General features: G+C 39.9%; 2 protein-coding genes and 1 long non-coding RNA gene across 3 annotated transcripts in view; 2 read left to right on the top strand and 1 right to left on the bottom strand.

The window, feature by feature from the left end:
- Window positions 1–11784, bottom strand: part of rragd (ras-related GTP binding D) — a 53753-nt gene extending 41969 nt beyond the window's left edge. Inside the window, exons 1-4 of the mRNA XM_079573534.1 lie at window positions 11508–11784; window positions 10243–10547; window positions 8706–8905; window positions 8396–8510 (exon numbers count right to left, since the gene is read on the bottom strand). Coding sequence (XP_079429660.1) covers window positions 8396–8510; window positions 8706–8905; window positions 10243–10547; window positions 11508–11619 — 732 coding nt within the window. The 5' untranslated portion in view covers window positions 11620–11784. The remainder of the gene's footprint in view (window positions 1–8395; window positions 8511–8705; window positions 8906–10242; window positions 10548–11507) is intronic.
- A 1702-nt stretch (window positions 11785–13486) lies between these two features.
- LOC306975847 lies at window positions 13487–15192 on the top strand. Its single transcript, XR_013793727.1, has 3 exons — window positions 13487–13703; window positions 14026–14284; window positions 14933–15192. It is a non-coding gene; the product is annotated as an uncharacterized lncRNA (long non-coding RNA).
- Window positions 15193–16937: 1745 nt separating this feature from the next.
- On the top strand, window positions 16938–20806 carry LOC306976297 (major histocompatibility complex class I-related gene protein-like; the record flags this gene model as incomplete). Its single annotated transcript, XM_079574217.1, has 7 exons — window positions 16938–17147; window positions 17220–17396; window positions 17708–17944; window positions 18011–18274; window positions 18557–18823; window positions 20404–20457; window positions 20535–20806. The coding sequence occupies exons 2-7, from the start codon at window positions 17339–17341 to the stop codon at window positions 20804–20806; spliced, it is 1152 nt and encodes a 383-aa protein (XP_079430343.1). The 5' UTR covers window positions 16938–17147; window positions 17220–17338.
- Between the last annotated feature and the right edge of the window lie 6223 nt (window positions 20807–27029).

The raw sequence follows: 27029 nt of genomic DNA, 5'->3' as shown, positions 1-27029 counted from the left end.
AGTCAAAATTGTTATTCAAAATGCCAACAACTCTTTCTCAGTATGCAGAGTGGTGTCAAAAGTATGTTTTCTGCTGGATGCTAATTCAGGAACACAACCTTTTACTTCCTGGTGCAACCCCACTGGAGCTTAAGTGAGTTAAACATCATTTAGAGGAGGAAACACAAGGGCGCCGAGTAAATACATTTAAAAAAAAAAAAAACTTGCCATCATTATTAATTCATGCTTATTCCTAAACTCCAAGTATACTTTCAAAAAGGCACAGAGCGAGAGAGTGTATGGCAGTGGTAATGCCATTCTAATGTATTCCACAGGAGATGCGTGGGCCTAAAAATCTGAAATACCAGCCGCTCTCAGGGGAGTCATTCTGCGACTTCAGGCCAAGAGGAACAAAGGGAACATCTGTAAAAGCTTCTCCAAATTAGCACATAATTATTTCAATACCAAATGTAATTATTATTTTGACCTATAACAGCAGAATTAAGTGGTAAGTTGAATTAGGCATAATGAATATTAAAATATGCAGCTGTCTACCATAAAAGTTAGTATTTGGGGCGTTGTGGACTGTTTGAAGGGTATAGTGACAAACTTTTTAATTTGGCTGCTCCCCTTTTGGGCTATATGCATTCGAACATCACAATTTCCAAGTAAACTCTCAGGGAAATAACGAAACAGGAAGAGCAGCTCCTCATGAGTTAGAGCAGTGTCTTGCCCAAATAAATGGCTTAAGATTATATGGCAGGCAGTGAATTACTGGACAGTCACTAAAGCATTACGTTAAAAAGAAAACAAAGAACAAAGAATTCACTGGAGGAAACATCTGTTCATCACAGTGTTTGTCTTGAGGCTGGCATTAAATAAAAATTAAAACAGCACCAAGACTTTGAAAGAGCTGCTCAAAAAAAATCTTTAATATACTTTAACATTTAATTTGTGTGTTTTTTTTGATAGGTCTTTCCTCAATAAACACAAGACGTTTCACTCAAGTATTACATCCAACGTAATGTTTTTTTAACACGTAGCCAGACTGTCCATCAGTAACTCCATGTCAGTTATATTTTCTTAAACTATTTGTTGATTTGTGCTCATCCGAACTGGGCAAATAGTAGGAGAAGATTTCGCTTGCGTCCCGTGCATACAGCCCATTGTCAGCACATTGAACTACGAGGGGAATCATTTTCTTATGCCTTAGATGCTCTTCCGGGCACATCCAGCCATATGAGCGACGTGTCTTATACTTACACAGGCAACATTAAACAGTTAGGGCAAGATTGGAAGTGACTGCTCTGGATGGAAGTCAAACCAATCCCACGAGGAACAGAACACCCATTCAGTCACGTACCACAAGGCAATTTGTAGAAAGCTTACAAATTGCCTTATGTCTTGTTTTAAAACCCGTGGAGACAGATCATTCAAGGCTGTGGCTCCTCGCCTTTGGAATGAGCTGCCCCCGTCATGCGCAGAGCATGTTGGATTCTGTGGACAATTTCAAGTATCGACTTAACACCATTGAGTGCCAAAAAAGGAAAAAAACTGTATTAGAAAACTAGACACCAATACACCATATGTGCGATTTTGGTAGCTCTGTGATGAACAGAAGTGAAATAAATGACGAGCAAATCTTGTACAAAGTCAAGATCTGTGTTTACTTCTCAACTTGGGAAAAAAAAAAAAAAAAAAAAAATGTTTTCACCTACAGAGAGCTAAGAGTCTCGCCTTTCAGTGTGTCCATAGCTATAACATAGAATACGCTGTGGTGCTACAAATATGAAAAATGGTCTGGATTGTTGGCACTCAACAGCTCAATCCCCAAAACAGCGCGGCACTCAGTGTGTTAAGACACACCTGTTTAGGCAGGCTCTCTCGCCTCACCATACTTAGGCCTATGTGTATTGTGCCTTTCCTATTGTGTACACCCCCGACATAATGTAATGTGACTTGTATGTGTATTATATTTACAGTATGTTTTTTATGGGAGGCGCTTTGTGACCCTGGTCTGTGAAAGGCACTATATAAATAAATTTGACTTACTTACTAAAAGTAGTAAGTAGTACTTAAGCCAGAAGTTGAAGGATCGGCCCGAAAATCATCTCTCCAACTAACAAAACGCACCTACCTCCGTTTTAGATTATAGATCAGATTGAACTTTACACAATTGTTCAAGCACAGTGCAATAAAATGCAGTTGACCATCTATCCCAATGTAAGGAAACTCCTGATATTAAGGAATAATATTTATTAACATCCAATAAGGCCTTGTACAAAGTAGACGATTCAGTCATTTAAGCAATTTACGAGACTGGAAAGTCATGCAGGCACCCCTTTGCCTCGAGAAATCATGTTTCATTTTTGTCATATTTTCATTTTCCTATATCGTATTTGCAGGTAAATGTAAATTCCAGACTTCAAAGGCTAAAAAGATTCAATTAGTGCAAGTGTGTGTCTGAAGGCACCTTTAGTCGAATGAAAATATGCCCTTACTTTATGACAGAAAAAAAAAACACATTGAAAAAAAACTATTTCAACTTAAAACTTTGAGATTGTCAAGTGAATGAAATATTAAAAAAAGGTCCTGAGAGTTCAGGCTTTTTAGGCTACTTTAGAATCCTTTAGCCTTGACATTTTTGTAGCTTATTGGAAGTTATTGTACGTGTGAAAAACAACCCTAGGATTTCTGATGTTTGTTGAAAATTTAGTTTAGTACAAAATGTAAGCAATGCCGCTTCTACTACTGCAGTGAAAAGGCAAGCAGTTCAAACTGAAAGCAATGGCAACTTGACGGCGGACGAAGAGACTGATAAATATTAAACACCACTCCATGAATGTTTTCCATGGAGATTTTTTTTTACCAAAAGGACAAACAAAATAAAAAAATACTGTGATATTGTATATTCTTATACAAATTCCCAGCTCTGAGAAAAAACTGACCTCGTCTTGGCTTCCCAGAGTCAACATGACTTATCTGTGCTCACAGGTTTCTTTATACGGTAGGAACCGGTCAACATGGGTTTGGTTATATAATGCAGTAGAGGCGAGAAATCTGAGTACAAATATCCATCTATCCATCCCCACTTTTCCGTTGCCGGGTCGTGGGGGCAGCTGTTGGAGCAGTCCAAATCACATTGCACCAGCCCCTTATGGCTCCTCCTGCAGGTGGTGGGTCCACAGAAGGACGGCCTCGCGATTCTCAGGCCTGTTGGTCTCTCATAAGGGGCTTCTGAACCGCTCTTTGTCTGACCCGTCACTGAGGACCTGTTTGCCATGGGAGACCCTACCAGGGGCACAAAGCCCCCGACAACAGAGCCCCCAGGATCATTCGGGCACTCAAACCCCTCCACCACGTTAAGGTGGTGCTTCCAGGAGGGGCAAGTACAAATCTATAAAAAGGAAATTCCAATTTGTGTTAAACTTTAGCAAAATACTGAAATCCCAGACGCAAAAACCCACTACCCGATTGCATTCTATTAAATAAAGACATACATTTGAAAAGCATGAATCACATTTTTAACCAATACTTAAAATCACTGTCATTGATTTGGAAACTGTCCTTGCAAAGTACACAATGACACGCACCTTGAGTGGGGAAACAAAATAAATGTTTCAAAACACTTACAATCTCTTAGTTGCTTGGTGTTGTAAAAAGGGTGTGCATTTGCCATTTCACTGGAGACAGCTGCTTTTATGAACGTCAACATCTTTTGGATCAAATGCAGTCCTTGTAAGTGAAAGTGGTTTGTAAGAACATGCAAGTACGCAGCGATTCTTAAAGAACTGCTATTGAAAATCACATTCAACAACAAGGGAGTAAAGAACGCCTTTAAAGTTTTCCCCGAGGAACAGCGGGGAGGTGTCATGTTACAATACAAAGACTTGCTTCGTGTAATGACCTCTGTAAACCCTGAACTGTGTGGGCGCGCTACAAAACGTGTTGGGCTTTTGTTGTGGAGCGCACTCGCCGTGTCTGCCTGTGCCACCAAACAGAAGCTTTCAAGTATCTATCACGCACTGAGGAAGACAAAAAAAAAAAGAAAAAAGACAGGAGACAAATAGTGCGAGACGACATTTGAACTTTGAGATGTGTCGGGGCAATGTTTAAGAACTCCAGTTGATGATATGCTTTATGTTTCTGCTGTGTGAAGATTTTGATTTCAAGTACAGTGCAAAAGTTTTAAAGCACTGAACAAACAAATTGATCACCTATAGAACACAGTTACGTTCTATATAACGGTGATTTTTCACTGATTCAGAAGTGAGTCTAAACCAGGATCATTTTCACTGGGTCATGGCCCTAAACCAAATATGAACAACTTCAATTAACATTTTGATAGCAGGGACAAACTGCAAAATGTTTTGTTTTAATGACAATTTATTGGAGAGAAAAAAAAAAAAAGCACGATGAGCCATGTTTATTATAAGACAAGTTAACAAATGTAATTAGTGATGCACGATAATGCCAATTTGAACCGATAACCGATAACCGATAATTCCGCATGTCCCGATACCGATAACCGATAATGACACCGATAATTATGTATATATATTTGCACTTTATTTTGTGACAAGAACTCATTGTAACAGTTCAGTTCTGCCCAAAATATATTAACTCTACCAAGCAATATACAAGTGTATAAATATAAATCAAGTAATGAGTTTTACTTTGGGTTTGAGTCTCCACCTTTTTCTAAAGCTGGTTTTTTACAGTTCCATCATGAGCAGGTCTGTCTCTGTTCATCTGTATCACATCTTATTTAAAAAATAATAATAATAATAATATTACTACTACTACTTCATTCCTAGTATATATTTTTTTGTTGACATACTAATGAATTCTTATTTACAATGCTGGAATATAATCCTGCATTGGGCTCATTTATGCATTTGTGCCTCGTGTGGTAAAAAAAAAACCCATAGCTGCGTGGCTCATTTCATCAATGTAAAACTTCTCTCGTTCATAGCGCTTTAATCACGGGGCTATCGTGTTTATATGATCAGAAATGCTAAGATAATAGATGGGTGTTCAGGCCCCGCTGTGTTCCAGTAATGCTCACTTACGTGAGCGGGTCCGCGGTTGGCATTTCCTCGTCTTTTTCTCATTTTGTTGCGGTGCTAATGTTGAAGTTACTTCGATGTAAAAAGTCTAAAACTCTTCCTTCACGGAGAGCGCCTGCACAGCGTTGTTTCACTGGAATACTCGTCGTATTTTTCTGCTAGAACCGTGCACAAGTCGGCCGTGGAGAGCGTATATCTGCTGCTGTAAATGTGCTGTCCTGAGTCTGCAGAAGCTCCGGGCTGCAGGACGTGCGGGGCAGCGCCGCCGAGAGAAAGGCAGCGAGCTGGAGCCGCAGATTCAATGTAATTTGAGCTTAAAATTATCGGGCCTAATTATCGGCCGAATTTTTTTTTATCGGCTTTATCGGGGATGGCGCCAAAATGCCGATAAATGCCGATAATTATCGGCGGCCGATATTATCGTGCATCCCTAAATGTAATGTATGTTTTAATGTCCCATTAAAATATACATCTTTGAAGGCCAACTGTAAATACAAGGGCCAGTTTCAAACCTGAAAACCTCTGTAAAATTTGAATTTTCAGATTTTTTTTTTTAGTAATGGACTACCCGTATTCATTACTATTAGGTGGCTCGGGCATCTGTCTCAGATGCCTCCTGGCCACAGCCGCTGGAGGGACCGTCTCTGAGCGGGCCTGGTGTCGCCTCGGGGTCCCCTAGAACAGCTGGAGGAGGCGTGTTTGGATCGGGAAGTCTGGGCATCTCTGCTCAGACTGCAGCCTCCGCGACCCGGCCTCGGATAAAACGGAAGAAAATGGATGGACGGACTATTCAGATTTTGAAATCAGAAAAATTTTATTAAACTGCTGTGTACCGAGTATAATAAAGGCACCATAGTCACTAAAGCTATGCATACAAACATTTGCTTAAAAGACAAAAAGCTGCAGTACTGTGTAATGTCTTGCATCTTTAGAAGTTCCACAATAAACAATAAGAAGACCAAGAACAGAGAGAGGGGAAGAGGGGAGGGTTGCCTCTTTGGGTGCTGTAAGGGGCACACAGAGCAAGAGCTCAAGTAAGCTTTGATGAGAAGGTTTGAAGTTTTTCCTGGATGAAGCTGACAAAAGCTCAAGTCCTCATTCAAAGTCATTGTTCAAAAAGGGTCTGCATACACTTTCAAGTTTTGGAGAGGCTCTTCTTTTGGTTTCTCTTTTATGAGATGCATAGGTCTTATCTCATCACAACAAACAGGAGATCAGAACAGCACCCAATGTACTATATATGGGCGTCTTTGCTATAGACATACATTTCTGGCCAATGTTACTACATTGTGAGTATATTAGCCAATTAAGAGGCAGATTTTAGCAGATTATCTGGGGTAGGAAGTATTTAAATCTGCTTGTCAGCTCAGTGAAGACAGTGACCTTGACCACAAAAGTGAAAACTCCCACAGGCTGCTCCCTCGATGCAGCGCAGACAGGACAGAGGAGCGAGGCGGTTGGATTAATGGCATTATACTCCACCTCGGGGAGTCTTTGTTTTAATCAAAAAGTGTTTATGACTGTTTATCGGCAGTGGATTTCCCCCGAGGGAGAGGCTGTCATCTGCTGTCTCCAGGCTTGGTATTCAATTAGTAAGAGTGAAGTCGCTACCTGTCTGGGCAATGTAAATTAGCCGATTGACAGATTAAGAAGCAATGCCCTCTGGATTTGTCATATATTTAATAATGAGGTAGAGTTTGTAGGTTTGTATTTGCTGTTGTGTGTGTAAAATACATATGGGATGAGCATAAGCCAATCAAATATTGAGTTTACCGATATTTGCTAAATTCAATTTGCAAAACACAACCAAAATGCCAGGACCTGTCCCCAATCAATTCCTAATTGGTGCTAACGCAGGCTTCCAGTCGCCTTATGTTCCATCAGCAGAGAAAACCTACCAAAAAAAAAAAAAAAAAAAAAAAAGTGTACTCCTGAAGCCTCTTGATGTGAGTAAAAGGCGCCATGCTAACCCCCATGCTGCCGCTGGGTCACTAAAAAGGTCAAATACGCTCTAAACGTTCCACAATGCACCTTTAATTGGCACCAATACTGTATGGCATGTCCACAAACCTGTACTACTGTCCTCAACATGTCCTAGTTACCTGATATTGTTGCACCTTTGACCACGAGAGTATGCCACCTGAACTTTCTCTCAAACGCCAACATTTTAATTACGATTGTCCAACTGAGATTCAACATTTAGACTTTGTCTCCAGGGGGAAATTATGTTTTAGGTAGTGGTACACAGTGCATGTCTGACAAAAGGACAGACCGAACAACAGAACAGTATGGGGTACACACATGATAAAAAATATATATAAAATGTTACTAGGTTAAACTATTAGGGATTTAGTACAATCAGGCTCCAGAGTCACCAGAGCTCTGCCAACAAATGTAGTGTGCAAAGTCTTGCATCCTTAGAAGTTCCACAATAAGAAGACCAAGAATAGAGAGAGGGCAAACAAATACCCTTTTCATTTTTTCTCACCCCCACTTGATGTCTTAATTCAAAGTCCCAATGTCTAAAATAGTTTTATTTCAGTGCTCAAATTGCTGCCACAAAGATTATTGCTAATAACAAATAAAGCACCTTTACCTTGCAGTTATTGAATTTAGCCTTACGGTCAAACTACTGACAGATAGTTGCAGTCAGTGTTGAAATGTGTTAAAATGAACACTGCTGCTATTGAAGCTCTTATGACCAGTTTAATGGTGAGGCAGGTGCACACTTTATCCAAAGGGCACAAAATTATGAATGACTTATTTAAAACTCTGCAAAGGTTTATTTGTTTTATTATTTTGGAATCCCTATTAGCTTCCACCATGGTGGTTGCTAATCTTCCTGGGGTTCCGATTAAAAAAAGAAAATTGCCAGTGAGACATTACAATGAATAAATATACAGTATTCTCACAGCAATTTTAGCAGAATATAAAAATGTACAATCACTGAGACAGTAGTTCATCGATAAAATATAAGGTGTTGCCATTTTTATTGTGAAAATAAGACTAGCAAACACACACACAAAGTCCTAGCACAGATCAATCGGAAATTTAGATTGTGTTTGACAGATATTTCAGATTTGTATGCAGCTGCATACAAATCATGTTCGATGAGCAGAGCTAATCTTACCTTGATGAGGAAGATATTTGCTGAGAATGTTTGTCAAATCTCTGCTGTACAGCGCAGGGACTTGTGCACCAATACATGGAATAATAATTAGTTTGTCTACAGGAGACTTACTGCATTGTTAAGTTTGCATTTGTTGTGCAACACCACCCCCTAGTGTCTGACTAGGAAAGTAGTGACAAATATATACATGCATAAAAAAAAAATTGGTTCAACTCACGGATATAAAGATGTTGAGCAGGTTCTCCAGCGTGGGCAGCTGAGGGATGAGCTTCTGCACCACTTTACTGAACGCCTCAAAGATCGAGTGGTCATAAATACTGGTCAAGTAGAAACTACAAGAAAAAATAAAATAGGTATTTTAGGTCTCACTCAAAGTTGACAGGGTTGAAATGAAGCAGCACTTTGTAGCTTTTGACAGTCCTTCGCTTTGGTATCGTACGCTATGGCTTAAAGTAATGGTGGGTCTGAGGTCTAAATTTATATCAAAAAGCCTCAAAGTGTTTAAAGGCAGTTGCAGCCCGTGTCACCTGAGATGTATTTTCTCGAAGCCCGCATCTGCCAGGTCGTCATTGGCCCGTTTGTGGATGTCTCGCTGCTTCTCGATCTTGTGGTCGTCCGACAGTCCGTCCACCTTGTGAATGAACACTTCAAAGTGGATTTTGGGGTTCACTTTGTAGGCTCTGGTGACAGTAACGTGCAGTCTGCCGAGGGCTTCCACATAGTCATCCTGCAACATCAAATAAGAACATCCATGTCTAAAAGAATATATTTACCATGAACAGGGCTTCAGGAGCTGGTGTCAACAATGTATTGAAATAAAGACTACGGTAGTAAAAAGTGAGATTTTCCACGTAACATTTAGCAGCAATCAGTGATGCCCGTAACAAGTTACACATTACTCTAATCAGAGTACTTTTTTTTCTCTCTCTCTCTCTCTTCGGTTGTTTTGTGACTTGTGTGTGTCATGCATTTTATTTCCTTCTGTCTTGTCTGCAAAATAAACATACATTTTTAATTAAAAAAACAACAACAACAAGTAATCTAACACATTTCTTATTCCACACAAGCTACATATGCAAGTCAGCCAGTTACTATTGTGTCATTTTCATTAGTAAAGATACATTTCTTTCATCCTGCGTCTTGGGGAGTAATGTAATATATGCAACAAGTCAAATTCTCAGCTTGACAACGCACAACACAAACGTAAACAATGGAGGAGAGAGATAGAGACAAGTCACTATTTTGAGTCGGTCAGCAATGGTTGAGGTTAATGTTAACATGCACTTGATGAGTATTGGTAAAATCAGCCATCATTTGTATGTTGAGGCGGTGGAGGTGTTGTCAGCAGCTGCTGAATGAAACTAATAAAGTCACTTGTAATCAAACGTACTTTTAAAAAATCACGTAGTCAGTAAAGTAACAGTTACTTTTTAAAATAAATTACATTTAAGTTAACTGTGGCAACACCAGTAGCAATACTTTGAAGCTTTAATTACTCAGTTACAAAATCAATTTAAGCAGAGTGCAGATGCATGTCAAAGTGAAAGAGCTGTTGGAAATTATTAAGCAAAAAAACGACATCATCCTGTACGTCTTCCATCAACTGAAACCCCAAAGTTAGTGTCGCAGGCTTCAGCCTTGTCCATGGAGGAACCCCACCACAGGGATTGGACAAGAACGTGGCCCATCTGGTGTGGGACTCCATCGGCCCAGGGTCCATCGATAGCCTGTCCAACCATGGGAGTAGATCTCTCCTTCTGTGGTTCTCCGTAAAGTTTTTTTTCCTTCCACTGGGTTTTTGAGTTTTTCCTGACCATGTCGGAGAACGTAAGGACAGGGGGCACTCACGTGGCTCGTTGCCGACGCTTATTTGGACATTATGTTTGCCTGGATACCTAATTTGCCTGAACTTTACATTTTCTTGATTATAGTTTTGTTTCATTGCTTTAATGTTTGGTGCAGCCCTGTGAGGCAAGTCCTGATGTGATATTAGCTACACAAAACGATTAAAAACTTCAGCCAAATTAAAGCTAGCAATGAAAATATGATTCCACGATTACCAACCTGTGAGTCAATGACAAAGATGAGCGCTCCTGTCCCTCTGAAGATCAGCTCATTATCAAAGACGGGGTCAAAGAAGTCGATTTGTCCCGGTAAGTCCCAGATCTGGAAATTTACAAAGGAGCTGCTGTTCACGTCCTCACGGTAGATTCTGTTGGTGCTCTCAAGAAACAGAGTGTCATTGGGCGACATTTTGTGGAAGACGACTTTTTGGATGGACGACTTCCCGCTCCTCCTCAGTCCCATGAGCAAGATCCGGGGTTTGATAGGTGCATCCCTGGGATCCATGGGATGACTGAAGCAGTCGTCTACAAAAATGTAAAGCATAATGTCATTTTTTATTTGTTTTTACATGACGATAAGTAGAAAAAAAACTTGTATAACTGAGTAGCTAAAATGCATCATGTAGGCTTCATACCAATCAGCTAAAAATGGCATAAAAATGTATTATCACGGCTCTGTGCTGAAAGGTCAAAGGTTATTTGACCTCTGGAACTCATGCTGCCTTCATGTGCTGTGGCAAAGATGATCCTTTCCAGTTGTTGTGGAAAGTATTTCCGCAAACCTCTGCTAAACTGTGGGCAGACATTATGCAAATTTTGCAAATATGTGTATACTGTGGGCTGGAGTGACATTTTTCATTTGAGAGACAAAAAGTTTATTGTCTCACATCTGCTGTAAACTGGAACAAACATAATTGATTGATGCTCCAACCATAGATCTGTGAGATGCATAATCATGTATTATTAAATTGTCTCAATTTGTTCCACACATTTTTATTTATTTTCATATATATTTATTTTTTTGAAAAGATATCGGTTTCGGATCCACACTTCAAATGTGTCTTTAGGAATATCAAAGTGTCTGAGCCACGCCCACTTCGTACGTTCAGTGCTGCACGTAGCTACGTGAATGTGTGCAAAAGTTTAGCTAAGGCCATGCGTGCTTTGTTGTCATTTCTTGAGGATTCGTTGTGACCCTGTGTTCGCGGTCAAAACTGTTTTCTATCCAACATATGCCGCAACATGAGGCCTGACTTAGCACATTTTTAAACCCCAGACTTCACGCTGCTCCTTATGTAAAGTTAAAGTGTAGCCCCCACACGTGTCCGCGTTAATGTCGCTTAAACTAAAACACTACAGCAGCTACATTTGGTGCAGTGTTTGTAGAGAGCCAAAACTGTAAAAATCCTCCCCCCTCGCCAGCAACGATGACTCATGCGTGACCTTGCCCGGGACACACCGCTCCAAAGTCCGCCGCCTACCCACCTTCGTCGTCTTCCAGCTGCATCGCCGCCGTGTACTCGTCGAGGGCTCCGTAGTAACCCAGGTCGGTGTCCCCCCCGGCGGCCGCCGCTGCGCCACTCCCGCTCCCGGACATGTCTGTGCGTTCTGTGGCTTTGCTTCACGGGGGAGTGTTGATCAAGACGCGAGCGGTGTCCAACTTTCCCCGGCGCTCAGTGTCATTGGAGAGGAGAGAGCCATGCTGTTGTTAAACTCTCACCCCCACTCGCCGCCTCCTGTGTCAAATTACCCTAATGAGGAAATGTGTCATGTTCACTAATTGGGCTGTTGCTAAAACACGCAGGCAAAATAAACTAGAAATTAATATCAAAGGAAAATATATAAATCAAGGGAAGACAATTTAGCCTAATCGACAAAATTTTGCAGTAGTTGCAAAATACAGCCTTATAGCTCTTTTAGGCCTACTACACATATCAAAAGTGCTCTTCTTCATCTCGCGCACACTTGATGTAACGAAAAACATCTGTACACATATCTGACAATATAAAAGGCTTTCAAAAAGGAGCAGTTGTAGTATATGCTGATTTGGATTGTAAGTGTAACAGATCTGTCCACAAACAAGTTAATTTCCATAGGGAGCAACAATCAAGGGAAGCAACTAATTGAATAACTTTTACAATCAGACCAGTTTAGAAAGATCCTTATATACCACTGTCTCGGGATCTGGCGTGGGCCCAGATTGCACTACAGATTTGCTTTTACCATCAATAGAAATAGATAAATAAAATAATTATTTAGAAGTAGGCTACATGCATGATGAATAGCAAAGAATATATATTTGTGTGTAAGGATACAGTCTAATGAATTCGATATTTTCTCAATGGATTGTGTGTGCATGGTGTTAGTCTCATTTACGAACTTTTACATCCCACAAAACCTATGCTATACAGTATGCCATCTTGCGTCACCTGCCAGAGTAATTTTACTTCACGTGCACGAGCATTTATCGTAAGTTACACAAATGCTGTCCAAACTGGTCCATCCACTTATTTTTTTTTAATTACTTTATTTTTAATAAAAAAAAAAAAAAAGAAATACAAACCATATACCGCAACTAATATACAAAAACATACACACAAATGCAAAAAAGACAAACAGACAGACACACAAAAATAAAACAAAAAAACACACAAAAAACAATAATAAAATATATAACGAGGAGGGGAGAGTCCAGTCTGTCCTGCACACAGTTATCCACATTTGCCATTCTTGCAGAATGTACATGATACAAACAATATAAATGATATAAATGGCCTTAATACGCATATAAGTTACATCAGTCAGCGTTGATTTTGCGGCGTATTATGTTCGTTTATTTGATTTGGGACAGCACATGCCTACACACGCACGCGACCCATGCATGTAAATTTACTACACCAGACACTAAATGATTATTTTTAGGTATCCTTTTAGAGCATTTGTATAAAAAGCAACTTTGGTTACAACTTTCATTTATTTATTTATTTATTTTCTTTTTTTAAATAAAACATTTCAACCTCCGCCGCATAATCAACGCCAATCTACAGTCTTTATGTACTTCCTATTTCTTTTATATACCATTTTTTGTCAAATCCACTTTTCACGGTAAAGACAAAGCACTATATTTCAGGAAAGCATTCACTTTGTCAGCAGGCACGACAATCTGATGCAGCAAAGCAAAAATGCTTCAGATTATTTTTTGCTTGCTATTACCTGTCGTGTATGGTAAGTTGATTTTTCTTTTTTTGCACATTTTTATTTCTGATCTATGCCACCAGGTGTTTACTTAATGTATGTTGCTATTTGAGTAAGTGTTTACTGTAGGTTACTTCTTATTGGCAGCAGCAGCAGCACATCTCAGCTCATTTAAATCTGTTACTAATAAGAAACAGGACATTTTGCCATCACAATTTCACATGTTTTGCATTGCTTTTTTTCCCATTGCTTCTGTTCTAAGCTTCAACTTCTCTCGTGTTTTTATCGACTGGTCACCTGACACCTCACAGTGAACCGTCCTTTGAGCAACTAACTGTGCTTGATGGAGTTGCCATCTCATTCTGTGAGCCTGGAACCAGAAGGGAACAGTTCAAGCCCAGATTAAAAAGTCCACAGTTACCTGAAGACTGCAGTCAGGCTTATGCTGATATGCTGATATTCAAGAGCATGTAAACCGCACAGTGGGTGAGTTGTTGTTGTTATTAGTGATGTCTCAGTGTTAAATAATAAAACATAATGGCTCTATTACAAGAAAAAAAAATGAAAAAAATGAAATAGATGGTGTGAATGACAAAATATAAAATTGAAATTCCATCCTTTTTCAATCATGAAATCACCATGTGCTGTTTGATCTAAATGAGATACAGGGACTCAGTGTTTGTTCATTAATCTGAAGCCCCTTTCACTGAAAAACGGTGACTGAATGTACTGCAGAGACTGAATGAACAGATGAAAATGCTAAGCAAATACACACATTGTAAATTGACATTGATTTTTATTTTTGTAGGAGTTGTGCAGAGGCGGCACGGTTGCAGCTGCTCTGCCGATGGCACCGTCTCTGGGTTTGAGGCCTGGGCTTTGAATGGAGTTGACTTTTTGACCTTTGACCCTGAGGTTTTAAAATGGACAACCAGATCCCTCTCTGCAATACGACTCCAACAACTGTGGAACCGATTCAAGAAACTTTGTCTTTGCACATTTTATCAAATATCAGTGTCCTCAGATTATGAAGAAAACTACCCTGACAACAGTTTCTGAAAGAACTGGTGAGTAACAGCTGAAAGGACAACGTTTTTTTTACATGCTGCAGTAACGACACTGAGTAAAATGAATTAACTGCTATTACAGATATTACAGCATGACATACATTACAACCCATTTACCTAACTGCAGGGGTGTCCAAAGGTTTTGAATGAAGAGCCACATTTTGAAGTATATATACTGTATGGGGAGCCACAGGTGTTGGTCAGTGTAAGGAAGCATCCAATTGGATTACTTTAGTTAAGGTTTATTTTGACTTGGCACATGAATGCCAGCTCTGCATCATGCTAAAATGTTAGTTAGCAAGGTTTTAATTGTGTAAACCCCAACTCCTACAGGTGCAATCTGTTGTCTTGTGCAAACTTGTGCACTTCACCCACTTAAAGACTCTAGTGTCTGTGTACACTGAGGAATGAAAGAGAGTGTGAATGGGTGAGTGGTTCCTTGGTTTAAAGAGTCCCTATTAAGTGGAAAATAGAGATAATGTACTTTAGAGAATGTACTTTTCTCAGTCCGAGGGGAATAAGATAAACTGTAAAAACGTGTAAATATCAAACATTCTGTGGAAAAATGAAAGATTTTGAAATACAGTAAATATTACAGTAAACAGGGAATAAATGAGGCTAATAAAACTGTAAGGTTTTTTTCTTTAGAGGTGCATATTTTTGCAAAGTTCACACGGATGAGCTACAGCTGAGGTGTCACGTGACGTCTTCAGACCAGTCTGTGAGGTCCGTGCGTCTGATCGGAGACAGTGCGCCTAAAGTGAACTGGGTGTCTGAGACTGAGCCGTTGCCCGGTGGAGATGACTCTGTGGTGGTCATCCTGCTCACTGCTGGAGTTTCAATCAAAGAAGGCGTCTCCAGTCAATATGGCTGCACAGTGCAAACAGACAAGGACAATATCACTACATTTTGGAGTAAAATCATTTAAAATGTTAATACTCATGTCACAACTAATGATAGAACAACTGGAGCCTTTACATTTTTTTTCTTTTCATGCAGATGGGAGTACTCTGGAAGGCAGTCGTATTCCATATAACAGTGCCTTCTTCATGCCGGATTTTTCAGCATTTGTTTTGTGATGATTCTGCTGGCACAATTTGTGATATGTCTGCATACCTGCTGTGAGTAACTGTTTCAACAATCTATATTAATTAAAGGTGCATTATGGATCTTTTTATGTGTGAAAAAAAAAAACTACTTATTGCTTATTGTATTTGAGTTTGTAGTGCCCCAGCTGCTGTACGAGGGCATGGCGCCTTTACTGTCCATCACGGCGGCTCCAGGATGAATTGTTCTTAGTGTTTTTGGTTTTCCTGTCACCAGAAAGCCTATAAAACAATTGACAATTCTGGAGCGTTGTAGAGGCTCCATAATCGAAAGTAAAGGTGCCATGATAATGACCCATTCAGCCATTGGGTCACAAAAAGGGAAATTGCGCACACACACAATAAAAAATCCATTATGCACCTTCACCTACAGTGGCAAATTTGACAAACGAAAGGCGTGGGTGTGATTTTTCTTCATAGCCCCTATTGCATCATGACAAACAGTAAAAGTATACAGTAAGTCCAGTACAAGTACACGAACAACACAAACCATGGTGTGAGGCCAGTAGGGGGCAGCAATAGCAATGACATAGTTCACAGCAGCGATAAGGATGAGTCAGTAGCTGAAATTTGAGCTTTTACCTTCAACTTTTTGTTTTATATGCTTGAAGTGTAGACTATATTTTGCAATCCCACTTTGCAATACTCTTTGATGCAACAGTATAAATACAGCAGGATTTTTAACATAATTCTGTTTAAAAGGATCGTCCTAAGTAAATGGATATAATTGTTATGCATTTCAAAGCCCACTGTAGTTTATCCTTCCAACTCTTTTTGATTTCTGCAGTCCGACCGAAGTAAGGGGAAAATGGGGGAATACATTGGGTAAAAAATGGGGTGCATTGGGTGAAATAGGAATAAAAAACAAACAACTTATCCTTTATCCTGTCCCTGGACCAAACAGCTTTAAAACTTGGATCTAAACATACAAGATATCTTTCGGTACCGGCTTTTATTCTTTCGATACCGGTAGTACCTAAACCTTTTTTTCCGATACCAAACTGGTATCGTTTAACGGTACCCAGCCCTACCAGTGCATTTGGGAGTTGAATGAAGCACTTAACGTAATGATCCACAATGCTAGATGTACAGAAGTTATGACGTGAAATAAAATAACACATGTATTTAATTGACTTTTCTTATTAAACGTGTTTTTCATGTAATATTCATAATGAAAGTCGAAGGTTTTGAATGTCAGGGTCAGAAAAGTGTAGCTTTATGCACTAAAAGCAGCTCAACAAATCGAAAAATAATTGTGTACTGACAGCAAACCAAACATCAAAACTCATCTTTTTCTTGCACCTTATCTCTTTAAACTTTTACCCCTGCAGAAACTCTATGGTTCAGTTGTTGTGCAGAAGCTTCAAACAAGGTGCATTTGATTATGAACAACTTTACTGCATAAAGTGTAGTTGGAGAAAACTTCAACACTGAACACTGAATTGTTTCATTAAGTTAAGTTACAACAGCAGAGTACTTTTTCTTTCGTTTCAGCTGCTATGCCAAAACAAGTCAATTAAAAACATCAGATATCATCAGATGTTGTATCACGTTCTCTATTACTTCTTATTGGTCGTGGGTTGTATGTAAAATTGTAGGTTATGTTTATTCATCAAGTGAGTTAGAATAAAAGGCGGAGCTTGTAGGGCTTCCTTCATTGATACTCTGTGAGAGTGAAAGCGAGAAAGGCACACCACATGTGTCCCCAGGGTGTGGTTGACAACAGAGATCTGACAGTGCGCAGAGAGAGCCCCGAGGTGAGACAACTCATTTTGTTGCACATTGAAGTTTTAAAGGTTAATGCCTTTTTTCCTCTCTCTCCAATTTAGTTCCTATTTGCGGAAAAGTGTGGCATAAAACCCAACGATCCAGTTTAAGGATACAACTTGAGTAGCAGTTTCACTTTGTCTGTGTCTGCATTTCTCAAAGTAACAGAAAATGGGACAAGATGATGAGGACAATTAACACCCTGGTCTTTTTATGTCTGACCGTTGTAGTTGGATCAGGTTGGTCACTCTTTTACATGTTTAATATTTGTTTACAGTGAGTGCTGACTGGCCAAAACTGCACACTCTCTCGTTATGGGAATCTGATATACCCATATTTTCATGTAGTCATTGTTAGGTGGGAAATTCCAGTATTTGCATCATACATTCCGTTCCGTGTCATAACTTCGACTTTTAACTCTCAAGTGTGCATAAACTATCTATCAAGGCTTGTGATTTTGAACGTGTTATTCAAGAGCAAAAGCATGAAAATGAACCTTTAATGCTCATAGCTTGAATGAGGGATATACTGCATTTTGTTTTGTCTTTAGGACCGCACACTCTAGAGTTTTTGTCCACGGGGCAACAGACCGCTGAGGCCAAACTTTTTTTTGAGCAGCTGACTGTTTTTGACAATGTCATAGTCTCAAAATGTGATGGGGTGACTCAAAAGGAACAGTTCAAACCATGTCTACAAAAGACAGAATTACCTGACCGATGTGAAGAAGCCCATGATGCTATTTGGGAATCCTTTGACACCATTCAGGCTCACACAAACAACTCAGTGGGTGAGTTTGAAATTGTAGTTTGCGTATAAACTGTGCACCCTAATGTTCTTTATTACTTTTCTGAAGAGGTTGTGCAGCGTAGACGAGGCTGCAGCCGCGCAGCTGATGGGACTGAATCTGCTTTTGACGTCTGGGCCGTGAATGGAAATGAGTTCTTGGCTTTTAACCCTGAGACCCAAACATGGACGTCTAATTCACATTCCTCGTTGAAAGTCAAAGAGGCTTGGGACAAACTACTGACCAGGAATTATGCTTTAAGGGCATTCCTCAAAAACTTCTGCTCAGTGATGATTGACAAAATTACTCTGAAGTCGCGTCCTAAACACACTGGTGAGAAACGAGTCTGACACACGCTTTGTTGTTTACTAAACTGCCTGTTATCAGATTCTACCGGCCACTTTGTCTTGCCAGTAGAATCTGTTTACATATTGTTTACATATTAGAATGCACTATTTTGCCTCACTTCATTCTGCTAACTCAGCTTGGCAGAATGAAGAGAGGTATGTTTGCTTATAAGGCAAGGTATGTGACTCTACTACAACAAAGAAAACCTTCAGCCTAACCTTAAATTTTATGCCCTACCCTAATAAGTGTGTTTTTTTTTTCACTTAGATGTGAGGGTGTTTGCCAAACCAGTCGAACACAGTGATGAGGCTCATCTTCTGTGTCATGTGACCACTACAGACCCCTCGGTGAAGTCGGTCCGTTTGATCGGAAACGGGGCGACCAGAGTCAGGGGATTTTCTGTGATGGGGCCACTGCCCTCTGGAAGTGGCTCCTGGATCCTTAGACTGGAGGCCAGGATCTCTCTCCGTCTCACTCATCTCATCTACGGCTGTGCTGTACAGTCAGACAGTCACAACATAACCATATACTGGAGTAAGTCCAATGATTTGTTATTGTTTTTTTTTAAGATCAGAGGACTGCCTGAGAATTGAATGTTCAATCTCCTATCCAATGTCTGCCAAAAGCAAGGTGCGCTTGATCCAATCTGCAGGAAATACTGTATCTTGCAAAAAGTCCTTTGTGTCAGACTATTAAAACAGGGGCCATTACAGATTTCATTTTTGTTGTATTTTTCTTAATTTTTTACCAGTATGGAAGCCCGTTTCCGTCATGCTGAAAACAATAAAAGCCCAACAAGAAGTAGAAATGACGAGATTTAAAGTCATAATTCTTCTCAAAATTACGAGTTGGAATCTCAAAATTGCGACTTTTAAAACTCGAAAATGTGTGTTTAAATCTCAAGCTACGAGTTTTTAAGAGTTGTAATTTTGTCTTTACAACTTTTAAACCAATTTATTTTTGTAGGTGAGTTGGTACACAGTGGACATTCATCATCCAATCAGATATGTATTAAGATTAGGCACCGGCCCACTAACCTTAAAGGAACAGGCCACCGTTTTTACATACTGAAATATGTTCTTGCCTTTGCTTAGACGAGTTGATTTGTACCTGTCTGGTCTTTGTGCGTGTGCTCAGTCATGCAGATGTTGCTAGCATTTAGCCTCTCCCAGCAAAGGTATAGCTCCAAACTGGGGTGAAGTTAGAAGCTCAACTTGTCTATGCTAAGGTAAGAACATATGTAAAAATGGTGGCCTGTTCCTTTAAGGTTAGTGGCTATAGGGCAGGGTCAGGATTGGTTGATGTACCAACTCACCTACGCATAAAAAAAGTTTGCTGATGGACATCAATGAATGCAGCTACTTCAGCCACATCTATTTCATTCTTACAGGCCATTTTTGCTTAAAATCCACTCGAGATTGCATTTGCTTAATTTGATTCTATGTGAATGTTCAAGTAAATGCAGTATTTCATTAAAAAAATCTATTTTTCAAGAGTGTCTTTGTATAGAGGCTGCTCATTGACCGTCAATACAGCAATAAATATTCCTTGAAACAACACAAACCAAAACATAAAGTTACAAAAAAGACAGAAAAGTTTTACATTTAATGAATCAGACCTAGCATTTTCAACATGAGGATTGTTCTTTGAAAACCTTTAATAGTCTTGAACTGAACCTCTTTGCAAAATAAAGTCTGCCAGGTATCAAGGAAGGAGACTGATATTACTGTGCTAATGACATTCGTGCTGTAATATCAACCTGGCTCTTGGCAAGTCATCAGAGGAGAGAATGAACGAGGACACCAAGGGCGGATTCACAGTTTGGAAAAACAGAACAGCTGAAAAGACACAACATATAATATTTTGTAGGTCACTGTTGTTTTTCACATGCCCAAGAACAGGCGTGTGCAGGGCTTCATGTGGCACAAAACAAGAAGATTACCATTACAAAAAAGGATGGCTCCAGGCCTGCATAGCATTGTTGGACACAGACACACACAAAAAACTTACCAGCATTGCTTTGCATTTTACAGATGGGACTACTCTTGATGGAAGATACATTTACTTCGGTATGGCGTACAAGTTTTTAAATGCTATCACTGGATTTCTTGCAGTCATTGCGCTCATACTTGTGATGTCCTGTGCAATGATAGCTCTTCTAAACATCAGTGAGTATATTTAAAACACAAAATGGAGTCCTATACAGTACCCTCGAATGTTTCCTTTTTTTCTAATCATGTGTTAGTCAAAATGCGAAGACGACCACCGGTGCCTCCCCCTCCACTTGAGCTGAGAGAGCAGTTTGAGAGTTTTATTCAGAGCGCCACACTGAATCCAGAGATGAGGAGCATCCTGTTGTCTTTCCTCCATGGCACAAATACACCAGAGGGCCTTCGTGACTCCTATAACCAATGGCTCGAGATGGTGGAGCCAGAAAACAGCTATGACCCTGAATTCTATGGAAATTGCAGAGCTGGTTTTCCGTGTAATGCAACTTATCAATGCAACGTTGTCTAGTGTTCCTACCACAATTTTCCTGTATATTTTTCCATTTTTAATACTTTTGCACTATTCTATATTTAAGACGATGCAATTTTTTTCCGTCTATTTTTTTTTTTTCAAATGTAATAAACAGATTTAAGTATGAGGCGTTAAGTCTGTGTAACCGGTTTTGCAGCCTTAAAAAAGAACCGTTGCCACACATTGGCACAGATAGTGTCAAGTTTCTTTCTGCCAATACAGCACTGGTACGGAATGTACACAAAAAATTCCTACAATATAAAGGTACAACTTCTATAAAACCCTGGCTGTAGATTATTACTTCGAATAAAAAAGCATTGAGGTTTAGGGTTCATTTGAGACTTTGAGACAAGCAAAAAAATATTTGGCATAAAAAAAATAGTGGTATATCTGGTTCACTCCCCTCATGTACTTTCCAATCATCTTTCTTTATTTGTGATGTTCATTGTGCTGTCTGCTGACACGATGACAGCCAGAGATCATTCAGATCAGTCATTTGGATCATGAAACTTCAGAATCTCTTTCCTCTCGTCTTCTTTATCTGACAATACTCCACTTCCTCTGCAGCCAAAGCATTGCATGATCTCTCTTCCTCCAACAGCTCAGCAACAAGTCCATCTTACCTCGGGTCATATAGATCTGTGGCTGGCTCTGTTTGCAAAACGCTTCTTAAGTTCTCTTGAGACAAGCAAAAAAATATCTGGCATAAAAAATACTGGTATACTGTATCTGGTTCTCTCCCCTCATGTACTTTCCAATCATCTTTCTTTATTTGTGATCTTCATTGTGCTGTCTGCTGACACGATGACAGCAAGAGATCATTCAGATTATTGCGTTGCTATACACTGAGTCATTTGGATCATGAAACTTTTCAAAATCTCCTTCCTCTCGTCTTCTATATCTGACAATACTCCACTTCCTCTGCAGCCAAAGCATTGCATGATCTCTCTTGCTCCATCGGCTCAGCAACAAGTCCATCTTACCTCGGGTCATATAGATCTCTGGCTGGCTCTGTTTGCAAAACGCTTCTTAGGTTCTCTTACATAAACTTGAGAAGTTCCTTGACAGGTGTTAACATTTATTGTTTACATTCTGTAAGTGTTGCCAGGTGTTAGTCCTGAGCCACTGCGACTGAGCGCGACTGTGGGCCGACCTGACCAGCATGTTTTTAGAGGTCCAGTAAACCGTAGCACCTGGAGGAAACCTGGCTGCTGCCTTTAGTCTCTGATCCTCTGAAACAGTGCAGCACCTCCTGGGTTTGTCCCCGTTTCATGAGCATAGATCCTGCACTGGTCAGCTCCTCCACCTCCTCCTTCCTCTTCCTCCTGCGCAGCTCCCTCCACTCCACAACACCATCTTCTTTCACCATCTTCTGGGAAGAGCCTAACACTTAATCTGTTTTGTTCTCCAGTGAACTTCCATTAAACAAGAAGGCATGTGGGTCTTCGCTGTGAGTCTTACCCGGACACCTACTTGTTTGTCCCTTTTTCATTTCCTGTAGCGTCTCTTGTAACGCCTCCACTGTGCTGCAGATGTGGGGGGCTCTTGGTGCCTCTTCAGTGTTTTAGAAGCAGACATCTTTAGGTCACTATGCTGAATGATGAATTACCCACTAGATTTCTGAAGTCTGTGCTGACCAGCTTGTTACCACAACTTGCTCAGTTAGTTAACATCTCACTCCAGACTGGAGCATTTCCAAAGGCCTTGAAAACAGCAGTCATTAAGCCTCTTCTAAAAAAGAGCAGCCTTGATGCCAAGGTAATGAACAACTACCGGCCCATATCAAACCTGCCATTCTTAGGAAAAGTCCTAGAGAAAGTAGTATATCAGCAGCTCACTTACTTTCTCCTGTCTAACAATGTGTTTGATACTTTCCAGTCAGGCTTTAGGCCCCACCACAGCACTGAGACAGCTCTGATCAAGGTGACAAATGATATCCGCATGAACACCAACGCAGGTAAGGTCTCAGTTTTAGTTTTGCTGGACCTGAGCGCTGCCTTTGACACAGTGGACCACGGGATCTTACTTCACAGGCTAGAAAACTGGGTGGGAATCTCTGGTACTGCTCTAAACTGGTTTAAGTCCTATCTCGAGGACAGGACGTACTTTGTTGAAATTGGCAACTGTGTCTCAGACAAAATTGCCATGACCTGTGGAGTCCCCCAGGGGTCAATCTTGGGACCCCTCTTATTCAACTTGTACATGCTTCCATTGGGTCAGCTAATAAACAGCAACAATGTGTCGTACCACAACTATGCAGATGACACTCAAATCTACGTGTCACTGACGGCTGGTGAACATGGGCCTGTAGATACACTCTGTCACTGCATCCAACAGATCAGTTTGTGGATGCAAAACAACTTTCTCCAACTAAACTCAGACAAAACTGAGATCATTGTTTTTGGCCCACAGGCACAAAGACAAAGTGTTGTCAGTCACCTTGAGTCTCTCTCTCTAAAACCAAAAAATCAGGTTAGAAATCTAGGAGTGATCATGGACTCAGACCTGAACTTAAACAGCCACATCAAAGCAATAACATCAGCAGCTTTTTACCATCTGAAAAACATTGCTAAGATCAGAGGAATAGTGTCAAAACCAGACTTAGAGAGACTTATCCATGCATTTGTCTCCAGCAGGTTAGACTACTGTAACGGCCTACTCACTGGCCTCTCTAAACGAGCTATCAGACAACTACAGTACATCCAGAACGCTGCTGCTCGAGTCCTGACAAGAACCAGGAAATATGACCATATTAGTCCAGTGCTCCGGTCTCTGCACTGGCTTCCTGTCACTCAGAGAATAGACTTTAAAACAGCTCTGCTCGTGTACAAGTCTTTTCATGGTTTAGCTCCAAAGTACATCTCTGACATGTTAGAGCCGTATGAACCATCTCGGGCCCTGAGAACTTCAGGGAGGGGCCTCCTGGTGGTTCCCAGAGTCAATAATAAACACGGTGAGGCTGCGTTTCAGTTTCATGCAGCTAAAATCTGGAACAGTCTTCACGAGGATGTGAGACAGGCCTCAACTCTGACAATGTTCAAATCCAGGCTGAAAACAGTTCTTTTTACCAATGCATATGACTGAAAGTATTTATCTGCACTCTCGCCTTTTACTGTAATTGATTAATTTTATGTTGATGTTTTTATTGATTCTATTTGTTTTCAACTGTGAAGCACTTTGAATTGCCTTGTGTATGAATTGTGCTCTACAAATAAACTTGCCTTGCCTTGCCTTGCCTATGCAGTTATGTTTTTTACGTATAATAACATAACATGTAGTTCAAGAAAATGTATTTGTCTCCAAATCATAATATGCAACCACACACAATATTATACATCATTTTTTAACATTATTCATGAGTATATCAATGATTACATTATTTTGGCTGGGGTTGGTGGAGGCCTTTGAATCTAACCAGCCTCCTTATATCAGGAATTGACACGAAAAAAAGATTGTAAAAAAACACAAAAGCGTCATAGTTCTCTTGTAGAAAGAAAGAAAGAAAGAAAGAAAGAAAGAAAGAAAGAAAGAAAGAAAGAAAGAAAGAAAGAAAGAAAGAAAGAAAGAAAGAAAGAAAGAAAGAAAGAAAGAAAGAAAGAAAGAAAGAAAGCATGTTCAAACTAATTTTAAGACGATTATTTTAAGAAGATTAAAATAGTCTGTCTTTTGCTGCTGACACTATAGCCGATAAGAATGCATACAAAATAAATGAAATGTTTGAATTAAAGTGTACAAGATGTATTTGTGCTGTCCTGGAACTTCCAATACGGACTTGTTCCCTCTTGGGAGTAAAAGTCAGGATTTATTAGTAAAAGCCGTCTGTAGCACCGTCCCACGAGGAACGGGCAGGTCATTGGATTAAACTGTGTTCACAAACCAGCGCAGAGCAGCCGGAGTTAATGCTCAACAACAGCTGTCCACCTCTGCACACTCTGCCTGACCGGCCACCGCGTCATCCTCTTAAAGACTACGTACTAACGCTGTCACTAACTATTCTGTTTAAGGTTGGGATTTCACATAGCTGCTCTTTCTGCTGTGCGATTGAGACTCCGTACAATAAGGTAAAAGTACAATTAAGTTTTGTATATGTAAATATGTGGATGTCTTTTCATTTATTGTTGGTGCATCACTTCTAAATTGTACTTCTGAATTTGACCTTGATTTGTTGTCATTAAATGTGTGTGTGCACCTTGATCTAATTGTAGTAAAATTATCATAAATCTTAAGGATGGAAGTATATTCCAACCTTAGTGATATTTGACGTCTGTTACATTATTAACTTAATAAGAATTAAGAACTTTATAGTTGCTCTATTGTTGTTTTTTAATATCAGTGGTTCTCAACTGTTGTGGGACCCAATGGTGGGTTGTATTGGGTCACTCATGAGGCTTTCCAAGAGAACATGCATCTACTGAGAAATAAGAAAACAGCACCTAAATATGTTGAACTGATTCGATCAACTACATGAATATGTATACTACGAATACAGTGTTTTACTTTAACCAATTGAACCACGGTGCACACTGTTTTTTGGGGGGGATTGGAATAAAACAACGATTTGGGTCGTGGCTTGTTGTCATAGAGTGATTATGCACCTAACAATAGAACAGTGCAGTGCGTTCCCTTGTCCAAACACTTGATGGTTTGGTTTCATTCAATAATATTCTAGAAACAGGTCAGAACATATTACTATCAAATTACCATAAATTCCAAAAACATGGCTCGAACAGGCAAACAAAGGCACAGTACATCACAACCTGAGGCTCATCCATTCAAATACTCACTGAGGCTAAGGATATATTTCTAATTCATGTCTGTGTTCTGCACAGGTGTACAATTCTATTCGGGAACCTGATTATGGACCCGTCTGGAGCGCTCGCCAAATAAGGTATGCCTTGGGTGAATTGTTCCATGTTGTAGGTGAGATTATGGGGAGATGACGAGGGGTAGGTAATGTCCATGTTTAAGAGCGTTATGAATCGGCGCCTCAGATTAAAGACTGACCCTTGGCACGAATAATCCACAGCTCCAGCCATAGGGGAATCCTCACCATGTAGGTCAGGACCGTGAAGATCACACACGCTTATGGGTTACAGGTTCAATCTCATGATATGTAAACACTAGCATGCAACAGAGAAAGTATCTGCCTTCAAACACTATATAAGATGATTGAAATGCTTAAGCATTGCGTAATAACACTAACTTCAGTGCATCGTACAAGCGTATTTTTCCACCTTTTAGATTGCTGCATAGCACTTTGGTAAACTTTGGTTGTTATAAAGAGTTACAGGAGTAACATTTGATTGATCTATTGATAAATGTCGTCTTACTATCATTATTATATATCTGTTAGTGCTACATTATGTGTGTCATGGTGTCAAGTTTTCTCAATTTTTGAGTAGGTGACATTATTTTATTTTTTTAATGACAAATAATGAAAGAATAAACCACGAAATGTTAGCTTTGGTCCAAACTCATACCGAACTTTCCGAACATATTTGTGGCATCCCAATGCTTCACAGGGACCAGTCAGGATTCACTCGCAAAAGCCGCCTGGGTAACACTTATTTAGCCTTAAAGCAGTACTAAGTTACTCATGCCCCTAGAGGCCAAAAGCGCCACTGCAGGCCACTGTCGTAGCATGTTGCGTTTTTTTACTCATTAATTGTCCGCGAGAGTAAATGCTAGCACTGACAGAAAAGACAAAGGGAGAGAGGGATATTGTACATCCAATTACACAATGGAGATTTTTTTTTTTCACTCAAACTTGGCTGTAAATACTGTTTAAGTGGTGCTAGCCCGCAGTTAGCTTTGCCCGTTAGCCTATCAGCTTCTTCTTCATGATTCCATTAGTGTGTGTTGGTGACTCCGACCTGGTGCAGGGAAGTTGCAAGTGTGGTTTTCTGGCCAGAGACACCAGGGGGAGATGAAAGACCCCCCAATCATCCCACTAACACTTGTATTACCCCCAGAGGGACTACGAAAAGGATTTATTAAGGTAAACAAGTTACTTAGTACTGCTTTAATAAATGATAATTTAACACTTAATTCATCATGAACAATTCATTAGTTAACTGTGAGAATAGAATAATGAATAATTTTTCACATACTTCCCTAATTCATTTTTAGTTGTTTAGTGTTAGTTACATTTAACTAATGAATTGTTAAGGAATTAAATGTTAACTCATCTTTTTTTTTTTATGGCGGCGCGGTAGTACAG

The sequence above is a fragment of the Gobius niger genome (assembly GCF_951799975.1).
Source record: "Gobius niger genome assembly, chromosome: 16".
In the NCBI taxonomy this organism is placed as follows: Eukaryota; Metazoa; Chordata; class Actinopteri; order Gobiiformes; family Gobiidae; genus Gobius; species Gobius niger.
This window is presented reverse-complemented; position numbering and strand designations above follow the sequence as displayed.